This window comes from Erinaceus europaeus, chromosome 2, assembly GCF_950295315.1.
Source record: "Erinaceus europaeus chromosome 2, mEriEur2.1, whole genome shotgun sequence".
NCBI lineage: Eukaryota > Metazoa > Chordata > Mammalia > Eulipotyphla > Erinaceidae > Erinaceus > Erinaceus europaeus.
This window is the reverse complement of record NC_080163.1, coordinates 118771435-118794796: the sequence shown is the minus strand read 5'-3', so window position 1 is coordinate 118794796 and position 23362 is coordinate 118771435. Positions and strand designations below refer to the sequence as shown.

The 23362-nt window shown below is 53.8% G+C and overlaps 1 protein-coding gene across 1 annotated transcript in view; it reads left to right on the top strand.

Annotated features, from left to right (window-relative positions):
• ZFPM1 (zinc finger protein, FOG family member 1) overlaps positions 1-23078 on the top strand; it is a 55081-nt gene extending 32003 nt beyond the window's left edge. The window contains exons 4-5 of the mRNA XM_060185028.1: positions 15017-15150; positions 22550-23078. Of these exons, the coding sequence (XP_060041011.1) occupies positions 15017-15150; positions 22550-22723 (308 nt within the window). The 3' untranslated portion in view covers positions 22724-23078. The remainder of the gene's footprint in view (positions 1-15016; positions 15151-22549) is intronic.
• Positions 23079-23362: the final 284 nt, after the last annotated feature.

The window sequence follows — 23362 nt, the reverse complement described above, 5'->3', positions numbered from 1 at the left end:
GAGGGAGGAGAAGGAACTCCCTGGGACCTTCCACCTGAACAAAAAGTAGGGCTGGGGGCAGCCCTGGACCACTCATCTTACCTTGAATTACCACCCCTCATTCAAAGAGAGAAGGGACAGCAGGAATCTTTGAAATGACCTTGGTGGTAGAGTGAGTGACTTTAAAATTCCAGTATGCAAAAGGATGAGCTATGATCTGCAATCCATAATCTGTAACCCCCACAGGTCAACTCTGTGTCCTAGAGGTACCGCCATTAGGAATGTGAGGATCCCACTTCAGCCCTGCCTCCCAACCCCTCGTACTTCCCCAACCTGTTTCCCACTTAACATTCCAGAAAAGAGATCAGCCAACATGCGAGGTCCATCAAGATTGGGAGCCCCAAGGGTCCAGTTCAACTGGGGGGCTACCAGACCTATCCCCCACATTATGTCCCCTGTCAGAGCATCTATTAAGTGTCTGTCAGCTCTCTTCACCAGCATGAGGTTCTCAAGCCTGAAACGAGGGCTGCAGTTGGGAACTGAACTCCCAAATGGGATTGAGCCACTGGTGCAACCAGACCTAGAGAGTCCCCTCCCCTTGCAACTCCCACACCCTCAAGCATCCCCTCAAGCTGCAGATGGAGGGTGACTTTCCTGGGGTTCCCTGTATCCCTGCCACACAGGGAGGTGAGTGACAAATCTCTGTATGGTTATTTCTGGTGGTGCCACTTGGCTGGGGACAAAAAGGATGCCGGAGGCCACCGGGCTCCTGCCAACTCTACAGGTGCATGTGCCATGAGGGTGGCCAGGGTCCTCAGAAGGTAATTCAGGCACAGACCTAGCAGTGTCACCTCTAAGGACCCAGGAGTAGGCCCCCTTCACTCTTTCCTAGTAACCACAATTCAGAAAAATAAGATCCAGACTGGGACTAAATCACCCCCTAGAGCACACACCTTGCTTTGAGAGGCCTTGGGTTTGAGCTCTGTCACCACATGGGAACTCTATGGGCAGCACTGTCAGAGCTACTGAGGTTTTGGAGCAGTGGTGTGATGTCTCTCTCCCCACTCAAAGGAATAAGGGGTAAGAAAATTGGGCCTCAGTAGTGGTATTGTCCCTTCACAAGACCCTGGATTCACTCCCCAGCACCACATTAATAAAGAGAAAGTGAAATCCAGCTGGCTTCATGTCAGGTGTCACCTTCTTTGTCCCCATTATCATCCGAGGTCCTGTTAACAAAAATGAAAAAACTGGCCTGAGTTCAAGGCTCAGCAGGTGGGCTGAGAGGATGTCCAGGTGGTCAGGGCCAGGTCAGCACCCTAGGAAGGTTCCAGCCCCCAGCCTTGGGGGCTGGGCCGGGGGGGTGCAGACTGGGATGGTGAGCAGGTGTGGGGCAGGGATCTGAGGCAAAGGCCCTGAGGTCAGTGGGCATGTTCTAAAGTGGAGCCACCTGTCAGGAGCTCTGTCTCCTCAGCTGTGAAATGGTGTTCTGGAAGGTTTTCAGCAGGACATCAACCAGCCAACAAAGGGGCAAAGGATTGGCAAGAGAGCACTCTCAGAAGCAGAAGAGATGCTGTTGCTCTCTTTGCTCCTGTCCCAGCAACCGGCTGAGGCCCGACCCCTTGTCCCTGGAGTGGGAGTATACAGGGCACTGGACTACTATCTGGGCCTGCTTCTCTGGCTAATCTCACAGCCCTGAGTTTCCCTGTAAACCTCAAGGTTTGTTATCGGACGGCCAAGGCAGGACGCCCTGTCCTGATGGACAGCCCGGAGATGGGCCGATAGGCCTGGCTGGCCGCCCTCCCTGCCAGCGCGCGCGTGTGTGGGTGGGAAAAATCATTTCAGCTATTCTGCCTTATCACTGCCTGGCACCGCAGCCCATGGGCCTATTTGTCTTAGATTAACGGACAGGGGGAGGACTGCGGGGGGTGATGGCTGGGTCAGCCTGGGGTCAGCCCTAAAGACTAGACCCAGTGGTTAGGTCAAGGAGCCACCTCTCCAGAGTGTCCTCAAAGGGGTCCCACTCTTAAACCTTCTGGGGAAGATGTATTATTTTGAGGTACCCCTGCACACCCCTCTCCCTCACAGTTGAGCAGACAGATACTCATGAGATGAAGATAAACCCACAGGGTGGCAAATACAGGAGTCAGTCCTCTCAGGAACTACTAGGCAGAGCCCACCCTTGGAAGTGTGTTGTTGGGGGCACACTAGCAACAGAGCCAGAGGAGCTGGTACCGTAGCTCAGGAATAAACACGAGGTTGTTGATTCACTCAACAAACTTGCATGTGTGTTAATCCCCTGCCTCCAGCCCAGAGCCCAGCCACCCAGGAGCTGCTTTGGTATCCAGGGAAACAGACTAACAGTAAGCATCCTGTCCAGTTGGTGAACCTCAGGCGTGAAGAAAGGAAGGAAGGGAGGGAGGGAGGGAGGAAGGAAAGGAAGAAAGAGGAGCAGTTCTAAATAGGGCCCCAGATAGGCCTCACTGAGCAAAGAACAGTAGTGAACCCAGTCACTGCCCTCAGGGACAGTGGCAGTGTCTAGCTGGGTTGAAGGGAGCTGGGGTGAGGGCCCCGAGGCAGCACATGGGGGGGGGCTGTGTTGGAAGTGGAGTTCAGAGGTCATGCCTTGACAAGCACGTGGCTGGCTGGCTGACAGGTGGGTGCTTGGATGCTCACTGCCTCTATCTGTTATTCTTTACACAATATACTCCCTTCCCACTCCCCGCCATAGTGCAGGGCTACCTGCCCCTTTAACGGGCCCCTGGGCTGTGAACTCTCCAGGGTGATGGCTCACTGTGATGCCACCTCTTGCTCTACCCAGTAGACACTAGGTCATACTCAGCACCTCAGGAAAGCCCTTGTAGAGGCCTCTTCAGTAAGACCTCCTACTGCCTCTTTATGGTGGGAAAGCTGAGGCATGGAACTGGCTTGGCATCTGTGGCCAGGCTACTGCCCCCACCTGGCCCTAGGCAACACCTGGCTGTGGCCAGTGGCTCCTTCCCAGAGGTGCCTGGGTCAGGTGGACACTGCCTTGGTTTGACTCTCATCTTGACCTCCTCAGCCCATGACAGTGTTCCATCACCTCACCCTGGGATTTGCAGTAGTGAGCCCTGTAGGCCAGGTTTGCCAAGTGGGGTTGACACAGAGGAATGGAAACAGAGAAGGAGGGAGTGGGGGTGGAGGGGGGTCAGGCTGGGAGAAGTTAAGTCAGAGACTTGGGTAGATGTGTGTATGGGGCATGACTTCCCAGTGTCAGATGCTATGGTTCCATTTTTATTTTATTTTATTTATTTTTTTTACATCAGTTTGTTTTTCCTTTTGTTGCCCTTGTTGTTTTCTTATTATTGTTGTAGTTATTGTTGTTGTTAATGCTGTTGTTGTTGGATAGGACAAAGAGAAATGGAGAGGAGGGGAAGACAGAAGGGGAGAGAAAGACACCTGCAGACCTGCTTCACCACCTGTGAAGTGACTACCCTGCAGGTGGGGAGCTGGGGACTCAAACCAGGATCCTTGCGTGGGTCCTTGCACTTTACGCCATATGCGCTTAACCCACTGCGCTACCGCCTGACCCCCCACTATAGTTCCATTTTACAGACTTGGAAACTGAGGCCAGAGGAACTGGGCAGGATAGTACCCTAAATCTGCCTCCTGAGAAGGTCCTCTGCTCTGTGTCCATCTTCCTACATAGTTCTTAGAGTTCCAAGACCCTCTTGTCTGGGTGGTTGCTGCACATGGCAGGGAGAGCTCAGACCCTGGCTGTCCCGTGCGGGGGGTGAGGGGGGCGCTGAGCCTGGCTACTCGCCTCGCTGACCTCACTGCCTTCCGGGAGCAGCTATCTGTGGCCAGGGCGCCTATCTCGGCCACGGGCGCTAATCGAGCCGGCTTCCTCCTCCGCCCTCACTGCTTCCTGCCCAGCAGCCCACCCCAGCTTCTGTCTCAGCCACCTTGGTCCATGGGGCCTCCCAAGTGTAAGTGGAATGCTGGCCTATCCTACCTACCGGAAGATCTGGAGCCTGGCTACCTCTGCTAGAATTTTCTTTCCTCGTTCTCCTCCTACTCACTGCAGCCTGACCTGCATCAACTTACACACATTCCCTGCACCTACCCAGCCCCTACCCCCAATGCAACGGGTACAGATGCACCCTTGGGACCCTAGGGGGCAATTGGGCAGCAGTCACAGCCACACTGCACTGCCATGTCACTTTGTCAGGGATGCTGCCAGCACCACAAGACTATTCCCAGAGTTGGTTCTGTTGCTACTGTCACTAGTGATGTCACTAAGATTGTCACTGTTACCCATCCCCACACCACACTGATTCTCCCTCTTGCTCCCTGCTGTGAGGTCCTGTAACCTGGCTCCTCACTGTCACCTCTCTCACTGAGGTCCCAGGCCCTGCACCCCCTCTAACTGGCTCATGTGTGGGACAGAGAAGGATGCTGAGCTGTTGTCCCCTCCTTTCTCACAGTTCTGTGGTGCAGTGCAGCCCTCTTTGCAGTCAGCAACCCCAACAGGAGCTCATGGGGATCAATGCCTTAAGCTAGACCCCACCTTTCATAGAACCCCCACCCACCCACATTCCCTGGCAGTGACTCCGGTATCACAGCCACTCAACAGGTGAGGACCTGAGGCTCCATGAGCCACAATGTCCCACTGATCCCCAGTTCCCACTGATCCCCAGGCCCTTCTGACCTCCCACTTGGACTCTGCTGACTCTTGCACCCTGCTGACCCACAGACCCCGGCCTCCTGCCTGTCCTTGCCCTCCTCCATCTGTAGATCCCTACCTACTGTATGCTGGGCTCCCTCCCTCATTCTTTCTTTCTTATTCCTCTATCTCTGTGCCTAACTTTTGATTTCCTCGCCTCATTTTTCTATTACAGTGGCGGTGGACGTGGTCGATAAGATCGGTCCCCAGAGATGGGACAAAGGGGCTGCCGTCGGCTCGAGGGCTGGTCATATCCTGCCCGAAAGGGCTGAGCGGGGCTGCAATGAGGCTTGATGTTATCGCAGGGGCTTATTGTATCGCCAATGAGGAGGGGGCTGCCTGCCCCTCCCAAACCTCTAGGACCCGCTTTTGACCCCTCCAGACGCCAGCATTTCTGGCTTCCCCCCCCCATACACATCAGTACCCACAGGCGAGTGATTGAGGTCCCATGATCTCTGTGGGCTGGTCCTGGCCAGCCCACACCCACCCTGAGGTGCAGGCTGAAGTCACCCAACCTCCATGTGGCACACACTATATGACATCTTGAGTCAGGGTTTGGGCTTGTAGGAATTTATCCTATAAAAGTCACCTTGGCTGGCTAAGTACCATGATGGAATTGTCACTGCAGCATGTGGGAAAGCTCAGGTACTTCCTGGTTCCGTTTTGCCACTTGCCTGCCTATACAGTCTCCATAAAGGGAAAGTGGTCCTGCTCTCAAGCCCAATGTTCCTCCCATGTCTGTCCCCACATGTGTACATGCATACAGAGAACCACACACGTACACATACAGCTGGATCAGGTGAACCAGTGTGCAGGTAACATCAGTGACACAGGTCTGGACTCACTCCACAGGTCCTACCACCTTGCAGTGTCCTGGCTTCGGCTTAGATTCTGACCCTCGCCCAGCTATGCAGGATCTCAGGACATGAGCAGGCCCCCTGACACATGTGGAGTAGGTGTAAGCACTGAACAGGGGCCATGAACAGAGTCCAACTGTGGACTGAAGTCAGGCCAGATAGGAGCCCCAAGGTTCCTAAGTAGCAGGAGGAATGGTCTTGGCTGAACCAGCCAAGCATGAAGCTGGGTATTCCTGTTGGGTCCTCCACAGGCTGCCTCTTGCAGGACCAGAGAAAGAGCCAGGCTGTCCAGGGGACCTGATGTGGGCTCAGCCACTACACTGAATGAAAAGGTCCTCTCTGACCCTCAGTCTCCTGGTCTGTGCATGGTTATGAGTTGAGTTGATTGCTGCAGTGAACGTAGGTTTCATTGGGGCAGTCTTTTTAAAGCAGAGGTTTGAAGGATTCCATAGGTCACTTCCCATGGCTTGATCCTGGACACCCACCTGGGTCCCAGCCTCAGCACCATGTTCAGACACCTCCCTGGTAGGCAGAACAGACAAAGGCGTGGGAAGCAGCAGCAGGTACTCCTTTCTGGAAGGATCTAAGTCATCCTAAAGGGCTGGCCTGGTAGATGGTGTCACTGTGTAATCAATGATGAGGCAGTCCCCATGACCCTGGCTAATGTCCATGTGGCTTCTGCAGGGGTAGGGGCAGGTTGATGGGGGTGAGCAGGACTCCTAGGGTTTGTGGAACCCTTTCTTACTCTGACACCCTGGAGTCTGCCCAGACCCTTACTAACCCTTATGCTCACCCCCCTGACCATTTTCAGATCAGTCCCATACCCTGCACAGCTCAGGAGCATGGTGGGCTGGGCTGGTAGAACTGAGAGCTGATGAGCTAAAGCCAACAGGAAGGAAGGGCCCCTAGTGGCGACCCTGGAAAAAAAAAAAAAAAACGGGGGACTGAGGCCATCCGCCAGGCTGCCAGGAGCCAGAGAAGCTGTTTGTACAAGGAGATCTGTCTCTTCCTTATCACATCCTGCTTCCAGGGGCCCTGCCAGGACCAGGCCAGGGACCCCCACTCAGAAAGTAAAAGACAGACTCAGAGGCCCAGCGGGGCTGGCTTTCTGAGAAGCCTGAGAGACTGGACTCTGGGGAACCCAGGAAGCTGTAGCTCTCACACTCTGTACAGGATGAAGTTCCAGGGAGAAACTATCAGAAACTAGGACCAACTCACAGACCCCCAAGGTGTCTCAGCCCATGGTACCTCCCACCAGTGAAGCTGCTCTTGGCTGTGCCTGGAGGGCAGAGGGCAAAGCCCAGGTGACCTCATCCAGTGGGTTCAGGCAGGGCATTAGATCTCCTTACAGCCCTGTCTCTGAGAAGCCCCCTCTATAATCCCCACACATGGGACCCCAGTGGCAGCTAAGGTCTCAGCCTACCCAACCCTGGAGGGCTATCCCCTTCCCAGGACTGCTGCTTGCAGGGGCCCTACTTCCTTGGTTGGGAAGCTAGGCCCCACCCCACATGGCTGACTATTCCCCCTCCAGTCCCAGCTCCACCATTAGCTGGGGCCAGGGTTCAGTCCGATAAAGATAGGCTGTTGTTCTGTGTCAAAAAATCAATACTCCCTGTGATGGAGCGATAGAGGTTCACGGGCACCAGGTGGCGGGTGCAGTGGGACAGGGCAGGGGCACCTGGTTTGGCCTACCTGTCCCCAGTCTCGGACCAGGGGCTGATCCATGGACTTCCAGTGTAGGAGGCAGTCCCCCATGACCTTGGTGCCTCCTTCTCAGAATCCCTCCACACACTGCTTCATGGTATACAGGCAGCTCAAGAGCCAGCCAACATGCAGGGAAACTGAAGCCCCAAGGGGAGGCCCTTGTGTGCCCCCAGGGTTAGGAAAAGATGCCTTCTGCTCAGTGGTGAGAGGAAGCAGGTACCTATCTAGTCCATGACTGGCAGGACCAGCTGCCCCTTCTCCTAGGCCTTGCCACCCCATGAGACTGCCATCCAGGTGGCGATACCCCATGGACAGGGGCGTCAGTGTCAGAAAATAAGGACATCCCCTCTGGAGCACTAGAGGTTATGGTCATCTTTCCCCCTCTACATGCTGAATCCCCAGCCAGGGCATTCAGGATCATGCCCCAGGAGGTCCTGCATCTGACAGTGTGCCTGGCATCCTTGGCCCACACCACCAGCCCCCTCTGCTGTCTGCTCCCAGGATTGTCCCCTGCCAGTCTGCTCCGCCCTGGGTCACTCTAGACAGGCGGGTGCTGAGCAAAGCCTGTTGTGAAGGTGGAAGAAAGGACCTGAGAGGGTGACAAAGGCTAGACAGGCCCTGGGGATGTCATGCTTAAGAGACGAACCTCCAGGTTACCCTGTGATGACCATCTGAGTCCAGGGTAGGAGATTTCTTGGAGTGGGAGTAGCTCAGGCCGGTAGCTTTCTGCCAAACTCTGACCTGGAATGAGAAGGAAACCTGTTCATAGGGATCTCAGTCTTTATCTACCCCCCACCAGCCTTAGCTCTCAGGGCAGGGGCCATGCTGGGCAGTAGGCACCAGATACCTAGATGAGTTAAGGGTGGTGACAAGGGGCCACCAGGAGCCTTCTCTTCCCTAATATCCTCCTTGGTGAAGTAGATGTTGACCTTTTCACAGCTACTGTTCTGAGTACCCACCATGTGAGTCCCAAATGCAGGTGAAAGCTCGATAACATGGCCACTCCATTAAGAGCCAGGGTGGGGTGGGCAGGCAAGATATCACCTGGATATCATGTCTGGCTACAGCAGATCCTGATCCCACAAGAAACAGAGCCACTCTGTCATTGTGCCCCTTTGAGGCCTGAGTTCCAGACTGGAGACAGAGCATGACCTAAACAATAAAGGTTTGGCCCCTTCCACACCCATCCTTAGCCCTGCCTGCCTTTTCTGTGGGGGCATCCAGGCTGAGGAAGGGTGACCCTCTCTGACTGAGAGCCACTGACCAGCAAAGTACTTGTTAACTTTGCTTCTGATCATAGCAGCTTGTCCTTTCTGCCTTGGCCTTTCAGCAGCTGTGAACCAGAATCTGGGGACTGACCTGAGTCTTGGGTGGTTCCCTATCTACTCACTGTGCTGTCACTGTATGAAAGGCCTTGTCCACGTTAGGCTCATGATTTTGGAGTCATGGATTGGTCTTTTTGTCTCCAGGTCTGGATTGATCCAGGGGACTTGCTGACTGGCTGGTACTCTGTGACTCTAGGTCTCCAGATTCCAGAAACCTTGAGTATGACAGTTGGTCATAGGGTCCTCCTCTGGCCTCTAGTGGTCTGGACAGCTTGAAGGTCAACCCCTAGGCTTTTGGCAGCCCTGTGGGAGTCCTGCTGTTCCCCCAGACCAGAGGTAACCAGATAGGCTGGTAATGATGGCAATAGCTGTAACACTCTCACCAAGGGACACCACCATACCTTAAGAGGCAAGGCCTAGGGGGTCGGGTGGTAGCACGGCAGGTTAAGTGCACATGGTACGAAGCACCATAAGGATCCTGGTTTGAGCCCCAGGTTCCCCACCTGCAGGGGGGTCGCTTCACAGGCAGTGAAACAGGTCTGCAGGTGTCTGTATTTCTCTTCCCCCCTCTGTCTCCCCTCCCCTCTTTATTTCTCTCTGTCCTATCCAACAACAGCAATGACAATAATAATAACAAGGGCAACAGAATGGGAAAAATGGCCTCCAGGAGCAGTGGATTTGTAGTGCAAGCACCAAGCCCCAGCAATAACCCTGAAGGCAAAAATAAAATAAAATAGACAAGGCCTATTGGCCTTGTGGCAAGTCTGATCCCATCACCAGGGAGACTGAATACTGATGTCTCTGTTCTGGAGATGTGGATCCCCAGGCCAGGAATAGGTCACTTACTGAATCTGCAAAGGGCACATCAAACCCTAGAGTGGTCTGACTCCCCTTCTGCAATCTCTCTCTGTCCTCCTGGAACCCCAGCTTCTACCTTTATCATGTTTCAGTCAGGAGGGCAGAAAAGGGCTAAACTTTTAAGCCTCAGTTCTTAGTGAAACAGACATGTCCTCACCCTTTCCAGCCATGGTGGGAGGACTTATTCTATATCTGCTATGTGACCTTGGGGGAGTCACTGATCCTCTCTGGGCCCAGTTTCTGTATTGCTACAGGATGTGTTGGAAGTACATTCAGCTTCCCTGCTCTGAACCCTCATGCCCAGGAAAACTTCTAGAAACCAGCTAGGGTGGGGCCTACTCAGACCCCTGGGGTTTTCCTCCTTTCCCTGGCTCCTTCTTTCCTTTTTCTGTGACTTTTATCAAAAACAAACAGCATGATCCCTGAGATAAGGCCTCTCCCAACCAGGCCAGCTGGAGCAGGGTGTGGCAGGCAGGGACGATGGGGCCAGTTAGATAAGGGGCCACAGTGACCCAGGTGGGTACCCATGTGCTGATCCCAGACCCAACCCCCCACTTGGGTTCAGGGCAGGGGCTACAGAGCAGCTGAACTTTGTATGTTAGGTCCACCAACCACTAACAGACAGAGCAAGCCCTACCAAGAGGCACAGGGACTGGAGATACCTAGTTTCAGACACTCCTATACCTGCCAGGCTACCAGATCACCACTCTGGTGGGGACACAGGCATGTGGTCAGTTGGGAGCTGAAACATAGGTAGGGTGGCTGCACATGGAGTCATCTTCCTGAGCTCCCCGGGCCCTTAGCATAGCTGGGCACGAGGGCAGCCTTGAGGAAGGGGTCCTTAACCATGTCTGAGGACCAGTGGCATCCTAGTGGCCCTGAACTCAGTATGTCCAGTGCCATACTGAGTTCCCCAACACTGGCCCCTGGCTGACATGCTTTTCTTTAACCACTTGGTAAACTGAAGCTCTGAAAGAGAGGTGGACAGAGTCTCCCCAACCCCCACCCCAGTTCTCTGAACCAGGTCTGCCTGACCACAATGGCCCCGCCGCCTTTGTCTGTCTCTCTGGAGTACCACCAGGGAGGGAGGTTTTTGCGACTTCAGTATCCATGTGGAAGACGAGTCTCCTCTGGTTCCTCACAGATGCATAGGGACTGTCTCATACACTGTAGTGGTGACCTCAACCCCCATGACAGGGTCTCCTCTACATCCTCCTACCTCAATCAGCATGGAGCCTGCTGCTCCCCACCCCCCACACTCCAGAAGAGAACCAACCATTGGCACATGGGGAAACTGAAGAGTCAGTCTTGAGACAGGAGAGTAAGAAGACCCTTTTTCCTCCAGCAGCTGCTTGCTTCCCTTCCTTTTGACTCTTGTTTCCTGCTGCAGTCCAGAGAAGCCAAGGGGGAGGAGTCTGGCTCTGCCACAGTATCCTCATCTGTCTCCTTGGAGGGTTATTTCAGTGAGACTAGAAGGCATCCCCATAATTTGTGCCAGGCCAAAGTCTGGAAAATAAGAACCAGGAGTTAATGTTAGGATGTGAGATCTTAGGCATTGGCCCCTCTCCAGCTGATGGGACAGCTAGGGCAGGATCACTGGAGGATACAATCAGGGTTTAACTGGAGCTAGTGGCAATGCACCACTTACCTAGGCAGTTCAGGAGACACAAGGCACAGGAGGTTGCCAGAGAGGAGGCCACTTCCACCTGGAAGCCTATCCTTACTGACTCATCCTGGGAGCCCAAGGGCAGAGGTGTACACTCAGGGTTCTAAGGCAACAAGCCCTGAATCATGGTCCAGAATGCAGGGTCTAGTTCCTCTCCCCCACCCCAAGCCCCAGGTTTCCAGCTTGACACAGGGAAATTTCCAGGTTGCCTCCATCTGGGACCTCAGCTATTCTAGACACTATTTAAAAATAGCTGTGTCTTCATGCCTGTCACTCCCTTACCAGCTCTCCAGCCCCTCTGCTTGGCAGTGTTCACCCTCATTTATCCCCACCTTCTCTTTTTCTTCTTTTAAAGATTTACTTATTTCCTTTTGTCGCCCTTGTTGTTTTATTGTTGTAGTTATTATTATTGATGTCATCATTGTTGGATAGGACAGAGAGAAATGGAGGGAAGAGGGGAAGACGGTGGGGGCGGGGTAGAGAGAAAGACACCTACAGACCTGCTTCACCTCCTGTAAAGCGACTCCCCTGCAGGTGGGGAGCCGGGGCCTCAAACTGGCATCCTCAAGCCAGTCCTTGAGCTTTGCGCCACCTGCACTTAACCCGCTGCGCTACTGCCCAACTCCTTATCCCCACTTTCTTAAAAAAAAATAATAATAATCAATTATGAGATTGAGAGAGAACTAGAGCATCACTTTGGCACATGTGATGCCAGGGTTTGAACTCAGGATCATATGCTCACAAGTCCCATAATCTAGTCACCATATCACTCCCTGGGCCACTATCCCATTTTCATGCATTCTCTACCTTGTACGAGCCCCCAGCCTTTCAGGAGCAGCTTCCCATACCCTACACCCTCAGTATCCAGTATAATTTCACTTCTGGTGTGTGTGTGGGAGGGGGGGAGCTCTGCTAATGCTAACTAGACTTTCCCACCTGCCTGACTCCTCCACCATTTCAGCCATGGGTGGGGCAGGGCAGGAGATGATGGCTGCTGATATCACTGACACTGCCCTAGGACACATGGCCCTGCTCCACCCACAGGGAATATCCTTTCCCTGTGCACAGGCCCTCAGAGATGGGCCCCCTGGACCAGAGAGGTAGGTTGTCGTGGTGACCACTGCCTGGTCCCCTGCCTCCCCCCTGCTTTTCCTAGGCCTCCACCAGCCTTCAGCAAACCCCAAGGGGTTGGTTATGCCCTCGCCTTTATCAGGAGCCAGGCTTTCTCTGGCAGGATGAGATACCCAAACAGGAGCACTGGTGGGAAACACTAGCCACACTTTTATCTAGAGGCTGGCATACCAGCCTGGGGGTTCAGTTGGGAAGCAGGCCATTGACTGTGGGTGCTCACAAGGAAAGGCATGTTCTGTGTCTTTCCTCCATCCCCAGGAGGGCTCCCAGGAGGGGCCCTGAGACCCACAGATGGGCAGGCTTCCTTTCAGCCTTTTAGTGACCTAGCCCTTCTTCCATGTGGTGCCCCTGTCTGGTTGGGACCCAGCTACTTGTGGGAGACTGAGCCCAGCTCCCTGGGATCAATTACATCTCTACTAGCAGGGTCCCAGGGCAGGGAGGGGCACACACCCATCAAGTTAGGACATGGTCCCCTCACAGATAATGCTGGTCCCTGGGAGGGAAATGTATACACTAGGCATGTATACGCTCTTGCGTATACACGCAAGAACGTGTCTTGTGGGGCTTGCTGCAGAACCAGATCCTAGATGCCCTCAGTGAAACTTCCCCCACCTTTCTAACCCTTATCTGGCTTGGGGTGGAGTGAGACTGTTTTAGAATGTCTTACGTGGCGGTGGGGGAAGTGAGGTGCAGACTTTCGTCCATAGTAGCCTCCATGTCAGCCTCCAATAAAGCTGATGTCTGGAAGGCAGGCAGACAGACAAATAAGCCTCTTCTTCCTCAGTCTTCTTCATACTCACTTAAGGGCCAACTGAGTGAGGGACCAGAGACCCAGATATATGGGACTCCAAGCCACCTCCTGGAGCCAGGTGTCCCATTGGCAGCAGTATGATGGCTTGTTGGGCCTCAGTTTTCTCAACTGTGCCAAGAAAGGCTGGACACCATGAGGCTGTCTAAGCAGGAGCCATGACTGCCAGCCAGGTCATGGTCTCATCCCTGATAATGGACCAGGGCATAGGGCTGGGGGTACTGCTGGGGTCAGTGGCAGAAGCTGGGCCCATGTGGGCAGCCACCCAGCCACAGAGACTGCCCTGCCCCCTCTCTGTGGCTGATAAAGGGGCGCCGGCCTCCTAGCCTAGTCCTGGTCCTCTGCCACCTTATCTGCCCTGGGGAAGACAAGGACCCAGTGAGAACATTTCAGCTGGGCCTCCTGGCATATTTACACCTTATCTCTGCCATTAGGCCGGCAGTTATCTGATAATCAGGCCCATTAAGGCCACAGCCTGCCCAGATCGGGGCTCCAGGAAGTGGGGCCGCCACAGCACCACTTGCTCGGGGACCAGTCCAGGCCACGTGAGACCTCTGTGGGCCAGGGTGGCACCGGAGACTCCAGGTGGCCTCGCCTTCCCACAGAGGGTGTGCAGCTGGGGTGGGGCCACCCTGGGAAGGAGTGGAGCCTATGGGGAGAAGCCTATCCCATAGACTGCTAAGGTGGGAGGGTAGAAAGGCACTAGGTGTGTGCCTTGGACACCCCAAAAACTGTATACCCAGAAGCCTGAAAGCACCGAGAACCTGTTCTCCAGTCCTGAGCCACACGGCCCAAATCAGAGCTAGCTGGGCCACACTCCTTCTAAAGCTCCTGGGCAGGTCCTTCCTGTCCCTGCCTGGTCATCACACTGTGTATCCTGTCTCTAGGGTACACACTAGGTGACCAAGAACAGCCTTCACCTGAAATCCAAGCTCCATCACATCTGCCCATGAAGACATAGTCCAGGGGTCTAGGTGGACGTGGGCCCCCATTCAGTCCATGATCCAAGGTCATGCAGACCAAGTGGTGGGGCTAGGCTGACCCCTGGAGCCTGGCTATCGTCCAGTCCACTCTTTTGGCTGGCAGCAGAGGCACTGTCCTGGCAATGTGACCCTGTATGTGCACTGGGGGGCTTACAGTGTGAGCTCTGCTCCCCTAAAGGGGAGCCAGGTGGTTCAGACAGAGCAGTTGCATGGGCCTTGGTGACTGTTAGGTTCCAGAAGTTTCCAGAGAGTGAAGGGGTACTAGGAGGGAAGTTTGGACAACTGCCTTCAGGGTTTCCTACCAGCCCATCTCTGTCTACAGAGACAGTGCCAGCTCAGCCTCCCAGGTGCAAGTTCTGGCTTTGCTGAGAGCCATGGACAGAGCACTGGCTCCAGGCCTTAGTTTCCCTGGCCATACCCTGTGCTGAGCATATCAACTTGATCTCTCATTCAGTTCTCACAGCAATACCAGGAGTAGAAAATATGGGGTCCCATCTTACAGATGCAGGAGCCACAACTGCCCTCAGGTATTCTCTGACAGCTTGGAGTTCAAGAAGACAGTGGGTCAGAAGAGCTGTGAAAGATGGGGCAAGCTTTATGTCATCCTCTGATTTGGACCTGTCCCCATGTAAGCCCCTTCACACAAGTGTCTTGGTCACTGGCTGGTTTGCCACTGCCAACCTGAGCTGTGTGAGGCACATCTGTCCCCCAGGACACACATGTCTCTGATAAACAGCCACCTTAGCTGCTGGAACATGCATGTTCCCACGGACACATGTGTCCCCAAAATAATGGTGTGGTTCCTGAATTATCTCCATCTCTGCATCCCATTGATGTCCAGAAAAAGGCCTTGACATAGGCTGCCACAGCCCTGCTGCCAACCCAGGCCTCTAGGTCCTCCCTCCTCTGCCCTGAAGTCCTGGTGCCCCTGGGCATGGGCTATACCTGAAAGTCAAGGGTCACACTGCAGCTGGGTTTCATGTCTCTATCTCTTTCCCCACAGATGAGCTGGAGCTGGTGCTGGAGTCTGGGCAGAGGTGCGTGCGGACACGACAAAGCCTCACTGAGGGCCTGTGCTGGGGCCCCTTTCGTGGAAACATCCAGAACAGAGCTTCATCCCCTGGGCAGGCAGAACCGGTAAGGGACCCTGACTTCCTGACTAGGACTGGGTTGGACCCCAGCACAGGTATACTGACCACTCTGTACAAGAGGTGTCAGTGTGGTGTGAAGGGTCGGGGGTGCTGGGAGATGACTCGCTTGGTTGAGTTCACACTTTATCCCGTGTACTGAGTTGGGTTGGAACCTTTGGCTACTGCATGAACACAAGGCAAAGGGAAAGGTACACAAGTGGTAGAGTAGTACTGTGGTATCTCTCCTCTTCCCTCCCCCTTTCTCTTTCTGTCTTTTACCTTCCATCTAAAAAAAAAAGAAGAAAAAAAGAGAATGAAAGCAAACAAGCAGGCCACGAGAGGTAGAAGGCCCTGCCCAGGCTCCTCAAGGAGTGATGAGAGAATAGCCTGAACCTGGATCCCAGAGTCTCCTGTTTGCTGTGTCCCTGGCTCTCTAAGCATTCATTTCCTCTGCCCTTGGAGCCTTCATGGAGGATATAAGGAAGCCCTGGAGGGTTTCCAAAGCCAGGGCCTACAGACCCTCCAACCTCCCCGCAGAAGGGATGCTGGTGCATGGCTGGAAATGAGTAGGCAGACACTAGCAGAGGAGGGTAGGAGGAGTGGAGCAGGGAGTTCCAATGGGATGCAAACAGCAGTTGGCTGGGGAGGAGGGAGGAGAAGTGGAGGGTAGTGGGGCTGGAGATCCCTGACTCTCAGTGTCAAGAAGTTCCCCCAAGGTGGCTGGGGAAATGACTCAACAGGTAGAGCATCACACTTGAGGTTCCCAGTTCAATCCCTGAAACATGTGTCGGAGTAGGACTCCAGCTTGTCTTACTCTCCTTTGGTGTGAATTCTTTCATATGTAATAAATAAGAAGGGGGGGGAGTCAGGTGGTGGCGCAGCGGGTTAAGCGCACGTGGCGCAAAAGCGCAAGGACCGGTTAGGATCCCAGTTCAAGCCCCCGGCTTCCCACCTGCAGGGTAGTTGCTTCACAGGCAGTGAAGCAGATCTGCAGGTATCTCTCTGTCTCTTTTCCTCTCTATCTCTCCCTTCTCTCTCAATTTCTCTCTGTCTCTATCCAATAACAAATAAAAAATTAACTAAAAATAAATAAATAAATAAGGGGGTAGGCAGTGGCACACCTGGTTAAACACACATTACCACACGCAAGGATCCAAGTACAAGCCCCCGCCCCCCACCTGCAGGGGGTCTGCTTCACTAGCAGTGAAACAGGTCTTCAGGTGTCTCAATTTCCCTCTCTCCTATCTAATAAAAATTAGAAAGAAAAAAAGGAGAAAATGGCTTCCAAGAGTGGTGGATTCATAGTGCCAGCACCAAGCCCCAGCGATAACCCTGGTGGCAATTAAATAAATAAATAAATAAATAAATGTGTCCCATAGGGACCTAGGAGATGGTTCACTTGCTAGAATGCACACCATATCATGCAAAAGGTCTTGGATTCAAACCCTGGCAATTGATGGGTGGCATTGGGAAGCTCCATGGGTGGTGGACTGGTGCTATGGTTATCTCTCTTCTCTCTATAAGGAGTGAAAAAAATGGCTTGGAGAGGGTGCTCAGTGGTGGTAGCATGCATGTGCAAGGCCCTGGGTTCATTCCCATCCCTACCCCAGTGCCAAGTTAAAGCAAAATAAGTAAATAAAGCCCCATAGCCAGTAACAGGTCACCACAGTGGGCAGAAGACAAGAAATCTCAGCCTGCTCTGAGCTGGGCCTGCACCTGTCTTGCTCCCCACTAAGATCCCTTCCAAGGTAGACATGTTGGCCCTAGTTTCCTCCCCTTGTAAGGTAGGCACCATAGCCTCCATTGTACAGATGAGTAAACTGAGACTCTGAGAAGTTAACTGACTACCCAGGATCAATGAGCAGAGGGGAAAGTGGAGTCCCAAAGGCTCCTGCAGACCCTTTAGGACAGGGTTGGACCCAAGAGCTAGAAGATCCTGAGGGGTTTGATCCTAGGGGTCCTGGGGCACAGGTCAACCTGGGAAGATGCGGCTACAAGTGGGAAGTGGGAAGCTCTCTTCGGGGTGGGGGGGGATGTACTGTCTGAGAATACAGCTTTGAGGCTGGAGCAGTAGAGTCCAGGGAGGAAGGAGCCTGCCTGCTTCCCGGGGCTTTATCTTCGCAGAATTAAATCCTTGATTAACCCTTATCTCCCCAGCAGGCGCTATCTCGCCTTGGCGCCGAGTGTCCAGACACACCGTACAAGATGATTGATTTCAGAAAGATATGCATGCCTTTCCGATACTTCATTTATTGTCTAAATATTTTTGCTAGCATTTCAGTGGGCCCCTTATCGAGTTCTGCTGATGGGTCCCAGTTCTCTCCCCCATGCCTCCTGTTCCAAATGGTCCTATCAGCTGCCTGGCAGTTTATCATCACTTGTTTGGAAAGGGAGGTGGGAAAAGGATACCCAAAGGCTGTGGGGACCCTTCCCCACTGGTCTCATAGGGCCAGTGACTTGTAGGCAAGAGAAGGCAGTGTAGCCAACCCCAGGAAGGCCCAGAGCCTGACGGGGGATCCAGTGAATTCCAATACCAGCTCTTTGTGGGACCTGAGGCAGGTCCCTTCCTGACCCATCTGTGGCTCCTGCTACTGAGCCCCAGGACTTGGAGAACAGCCAACTTCCCAATTTTAGTCAGATACAGTGGACAAGTGAGTAGATGGGCAGATGGATGGAATGAAGGATGGTGGATTGGCTACGTGGGTGGGTGGATGGCTAGTTGGGTGGGATAGATGGGTAAATGAATAAACAAAGAAACCCCAGCCTGACCTATACTGGATCTGCCCATTTGTCCAGTCCCTCTTTCCTTGCTCATCCACTTTTGTCAGGAGGCTACCACGGTGCCACTGGGAACTAAAAAGTGTCCTATCATGGCAGTGGGAGAAGCCCTTGCCCAAGTGGAAGGTGGAAGAAGAACACTCTGTGGCCTCTCCCACCATGTACCCCCCCCCCCAGATAGGAGCAGAGGAGCCTATAGGCAGGAGCAAGAAGGACCCTCCCAGGAACCCCCCAAGGATGGTCACAGGAACACTGCCTGGGTGGGTACGGCAAGCCATTCCTAAGCCAGGGGCGAGGGGTACAAGGAGTACCTCCTTCCCAGCACTGGGACTGCAAGCCTCTCCAAGCAATCTCCTGGGGGTGGGGGAAGTTCCCACCCCACCCACTGCTGTGGGCTATGGCCTGGGTGGGCCAGCAATCCTATGGGCTTCATGGCTGTCTGGAAAAGGCCCTGGGCATGTATCTGTCTCTCCTTGCCCCTGGGTGTCACTTGGTCCAGACGTGTGACTAGTTGGTTTTCAGCAGGCTTATGGTGAGACCCTGCTACCCCACAGCCAGCCAGGAGGAAGCTGTTCCCTGTAAGCTCAGCTGTTCATCTGTGCAAGCCTCCTTGTACAGATGGGGAAACTTAGGCTCAGAGAAGGCTTTCCTGTTCTACTGTAATTAAGTATTGGAGTCCCCTGAGCAAGATGGCCTCTGAAGAGCCATATTCTCTCCAGGCTGAGGTTTCTGGGAGAGGTTGGTCCTGGGTTCCCTCCAGATGGGCAGAGGGGACTGCCAGTGTCTTGGGAGCCCCCTGGCTTGAAGACACATCACCCCAGTCTTCTCTCTCCCTCATCTCTTCCAAAGACACTTGTCTGAATTTAATCCCTTAGTAGTTTTGTTCTGAAATCCTCCTGAGTTATCCTTCATTCAGTCACATCTGCAAAGAGCCTTTCTCCCAAGAGGCCATATTCACAGGCTCCAGAGATCATGGGGTGGGGGAAAGCAGCATTTAACACAAAGCCAGGGCACAGCACAGGTTGACCGCCCCCCAGGATGTCATGTGAGAATTCAGCTAGGGTACCCTGACAGGTGAATGGCCTCCCAGCCCCAGACAGGAGATCACAACTGGTCTTCTTGAATCCCTGCCTATAGTCTAGGGGCTGTGAGTCTGACCAAGGCTAGGAGGCTACAGTGAACTGACCTTTTGGGGGATCCAGGAGAAGGGCCCCATTGGTCTCAAGGACTCTGTATGCCACCATCACCACCACTCCAGAAAAACCCAGTTGAGAGCTAGTAGAGGCCTCTCCTCAGCCCTGGCTACATATGACCCCATACCCCCAGCTGTGGCTTTCCTTATGCCCAAGGACTTTCTGGGGGCACAAACCCTTCCTCCTGATGTCCACAAAACTCTTAACCACCACCAGGCCTCCCTAGCATCCTTGTAGTCTTTTACTCTTTTTTTTTTTTTTGGTCCCCTCTCCACTCTAGTGCCTATACCAGGAGGCCAAGAACTACATATCCTATTTACTATACCCTCTGATCTGGCATGGGGTTGCTTAGCTATGGACTGAGAGGGGGGAGGGGATGAGTGGGAGGGAGAGAATGCTGCAGAGATGGGCAGAGACCATCCAGACCTGGGATCTAGTCCTGTACGTGCAGCCATTGCCCATGGCCTTGTGTGTCGGGGCCTCTCTAGGTCTCAGTAATCTAACCTGTCAAATGGGTTCTTGATGGCATCTGGGGCAACCAGGGTGTTCTAGGGTGGGTGAGATGTAGGAGTCTCTCAGGATGGGCTAAAGAAGGGCAATACATGGGGGTCTCTGCTTGGAGCCTACCTGCCCCTTCCCCGCCCCCCCCCCCACCTGCCTGTTCTGAGCTCTGTCCCCCATCTTGCTCTAGTAGCTGCCCTAGGAGGTTGGGGAGGCCTCCAATAAGCTGTCACAGTGGATGTGGTGGAGATAGGGTTTCTGATGGTTATCACAGCAGGATCCAGACACTGACCTCTTTGTTGGGGGAAACAAGGGGTATTCTCAGCTCCACCCAGAGCTTCAAGTAACTGCTCAGCAGCAGCCCAGGGCTGACCCCAAGGAGCTGCAGGCAGAGTGGGTGGGGACTCCTCATGACCTTGCACACAGCCTGTCCAGGGCAGAGGGAACCCATGAAGCAAGTTGGGGGGGGGGGGTGGAGCGGGGACATGGATGTCTTGACACTCTGGCAGAACCAGAAAGGGGGTGAGCCACAACCAGACATCTCCAACTAGCAGAAACAAGGGCTTCTGTTCTAGGTTGCTTGGAACCAGGGAGGGAAAAAGGAAAAATAAATAACTGCTAACCCTTTGCTGGGCCATCCCCTCAAGTGAGAAAACCAAAACCAGGTCCTCCCAACCCCAGATTTTCAGCCCCTAGGTTGAAGGGTTCATGTGGGGGGCTACAGCTGGCAGGTATCGGAATGCAGCTGCCTGGTACCTTGCTGGCCTGGAAGTCTGGAGAAGTAGCAGTCCCCACACCCCAAGAGGCTAAACCCAGGAGGTCCTATATACTCCACCCTTGCTTACTAAAAGGCAGGCAGCCCCTCCTGAGTATTAAGGATTGAGGTGCACGGGGTGACCGGCTAAGTGGGTCTAAGCCTTGGTAGCTTGGTCCCCTTCCCCTTTTCCCCCAGGAGCCAGCAAGCAGGTGCTTAGGACACATCAGGGATGGAGCTAGTCCAGTCCCCACAAGGCAGAGCTAGCGGGAACATGGCATCAGCATCTCTGTGCTCAGAACAGAAGATTCTGGGGTTCTGCAGCGTCAGCAAAGCTGCATGCCGTGTTTTTATCATGCTGCGAACACGCCACGCGGACAGTGATAAGCATTAAACCGGCTGGGAGGCTGTCAGTCTCAGTTTGAGGGTTTAGAAATATTGGGACGAATAATTAGATTTCATATCGTTACTGCAGCGCCCATCTGAGGATCAGGGAGATTAATTTTTTCGCCCTCCTCCACTCATTAATATTCATTAGAAACTCGGGAGGGCCTGGCTGTCGCCTGGCTGCCAACAGCTGGCCCAGGTGGTGCATCGGGGACTCAGAAGCCAGTCTCAAGTCACCCACCCCCAGACCAGTCCTGCCACTGCTGCTCTGACCCCAACCTGTCCCCATCTGTCTCCTTAGCAGGGACCCCCAACCTCCACGCTGCTTGGCAGCTGGGTGTCTGTGCCTGAAGCAGACTCACTGATGGATAGGCTCAGTCAAAGTCCAGTAATTCTGGCTTGGTGCCCAAGGGATGCCAGCCTCCTGGCTCCAAGGCATGCCCCCCTACTTCTCATGCCTGAGACCTCAGTAAAACACAGCAGGGAGTCAGGGTTCATGTCTGCCTTATACCAGTCACATGCCATGTGTCATGTGAGTCATGTGAGGCTTTCCAGGGGGAACACCCTAGGGGAAACTAAGTCATAGAGTATGTGACCCACACCTGGGTCCCCCACAAGCAGGGCATCAATGTCCGTCCAGTGCAACTTTCTGATGGCATATACTTCATACTCTCATTTAGACAAATACTATTATATAGAGCACCCATGGCTGAACCTGGGAACCTCCGGGAAGAGGAGTAAACTCAGAAACAGGGTTCTACTCTGAGATTAGGACCTCCTAATGGGCAGGAGAGCAGTCATCCTACACTCCCGAGACCAAGCAGGGCCAGGATTCTGCTTTTCCATCCCTCTGATCAGAGGTGGCTGGTGCACCATAAGGCCTCTCCCTCTGCAGGCTGGCTTGGGGTGGGAGCCTCTCTTTCTCCCTCTCTCTCTCTCTCTCTCTCTCTCTCTCTCTCTCTTTTTCTCTCTCTCAATTGAAAGAGGAGGGGAAGATAGAGAGGGGGAGAGAAAAACACCTGGGGAGCCGGGGGCTTAAACCAGGATCCTTACACAGATCCTTGCACTTCATACTATGTGCGCCTAACCTGGTGTGCCACCGCCTGGCCCCCTCTTCCACCAGTTTTTTGTTGTTGTTGTTGTTTGTTTTTATAAATAGCAGTGATAGGCAGAGAGAGATCACCATAACACTGTTCTGCTGCTTGTGAAGCTTCCCTTTTTGCATGGTGCTCCAGTGTGGTGCCCAGGGACACAATGTGGTGCTTAGTCCCTAAGCTTGGTAAAGTGTGTGCTCTACCAAGTGAGCCATCTCCTGAGCTTAGCTGAGGAGGCCATACTGCCTTCAGTTGTCCTTTATACCCTGTGCCTCAGCTTCCTCACCTGTAGGTGGATGAGGGGTTCTGTATAGGCCTGTGTTGGTAAGGAAGTCTCCATTGGACCCATCTCAACCTTGTAGGGCCATGGGGTGGGAATGGAGTGTGTTTACCCATGGGCTATGCAATTATTTCCTTGCCCAGGAAGCCAGGGAGACAGCACAAGGTGTGGATTTGACTCTGCCACTCTTGAGCTCTGTGACCTGGACAAGTTGCCGAACCTCTCTCGGTTTCAGTTCTAAGATGGGGCCAGCTCACTGCAGTGTCTTTGTCTCCAACCCGGTACATGAGGACAACTGGCTCAGGTCCCAGCACCCCCACCATCAGGCTTCCCTCCATGCACCCTGCAGGGATCCCCAACCCACCCTTCCTGCTAACTGCCTGAGGGTGTGGCCCACTGACCCCTTTCCTGCCCCACAGAGCTCAGTGCCCACCCTGCTGCTGGAGGATGAGTACTGCTGGCTGAGGACGCTGCCCCAGGCCCCAAGTGAGGCTGAAGCCAACACAGAGATCTACAGGAAGGGTTGGTATCCCAGCGCTTCCCCAGTGCTTTCCGCAGGGTGGAGGGCGAGTGCTCTGCCTGGCCAGCCTTAAAGGGAAATCTGCCTGCCTGCCTCCCTCCCCCACCTTCTGAGACAGTGGAGGAGGGGGAACTGTTCCGGGCCAGCTGACAAGAGTGTCAGGCTATGACTTCACTTGGGCAGTGGAGGGGAAGCCCAGGCTGGCAGGGTCATGGGGTAGGTTCTAGCTGACTCCCAAGAGGGAAGACCATATCCCTCCAAGAATTTGTCTCTTCTTCAATAGGGGTCTGTTTCTTTTTTTTTTTTTTTAATTTCTTTATTGGGGGATTAATGTTTTACAGTCAACAGTAAATACAATAGTTTATACATGCTTAACATTTCTCAGATATCCCTATAACAATACAACCCCCACTAGGTCCTCTGTCATCCTTTTCCAGGACCTGTACTCCCCCACCCTCCCACCTCCCCACCCCAGAGTCTTTGGTGCAATACACCAACTCCAGTCCAGGTTCTACTTGTGTTTTCTCTTTTGAGCTTTTATGCTGGGGAAAATGTACCTCGCTTTCATGGAGGTAGGAACCAGGATGCTGTGACAGGGGCCCCCCCCCCATGCAGATGATGATGCTCAGGTGTGGTGGGAGGATGTGATAACTCTATAACTGTGTGAGGGTCACAGGGGCAGTGAGGGTGTTCCTGAGTGTCCTCTGACCAT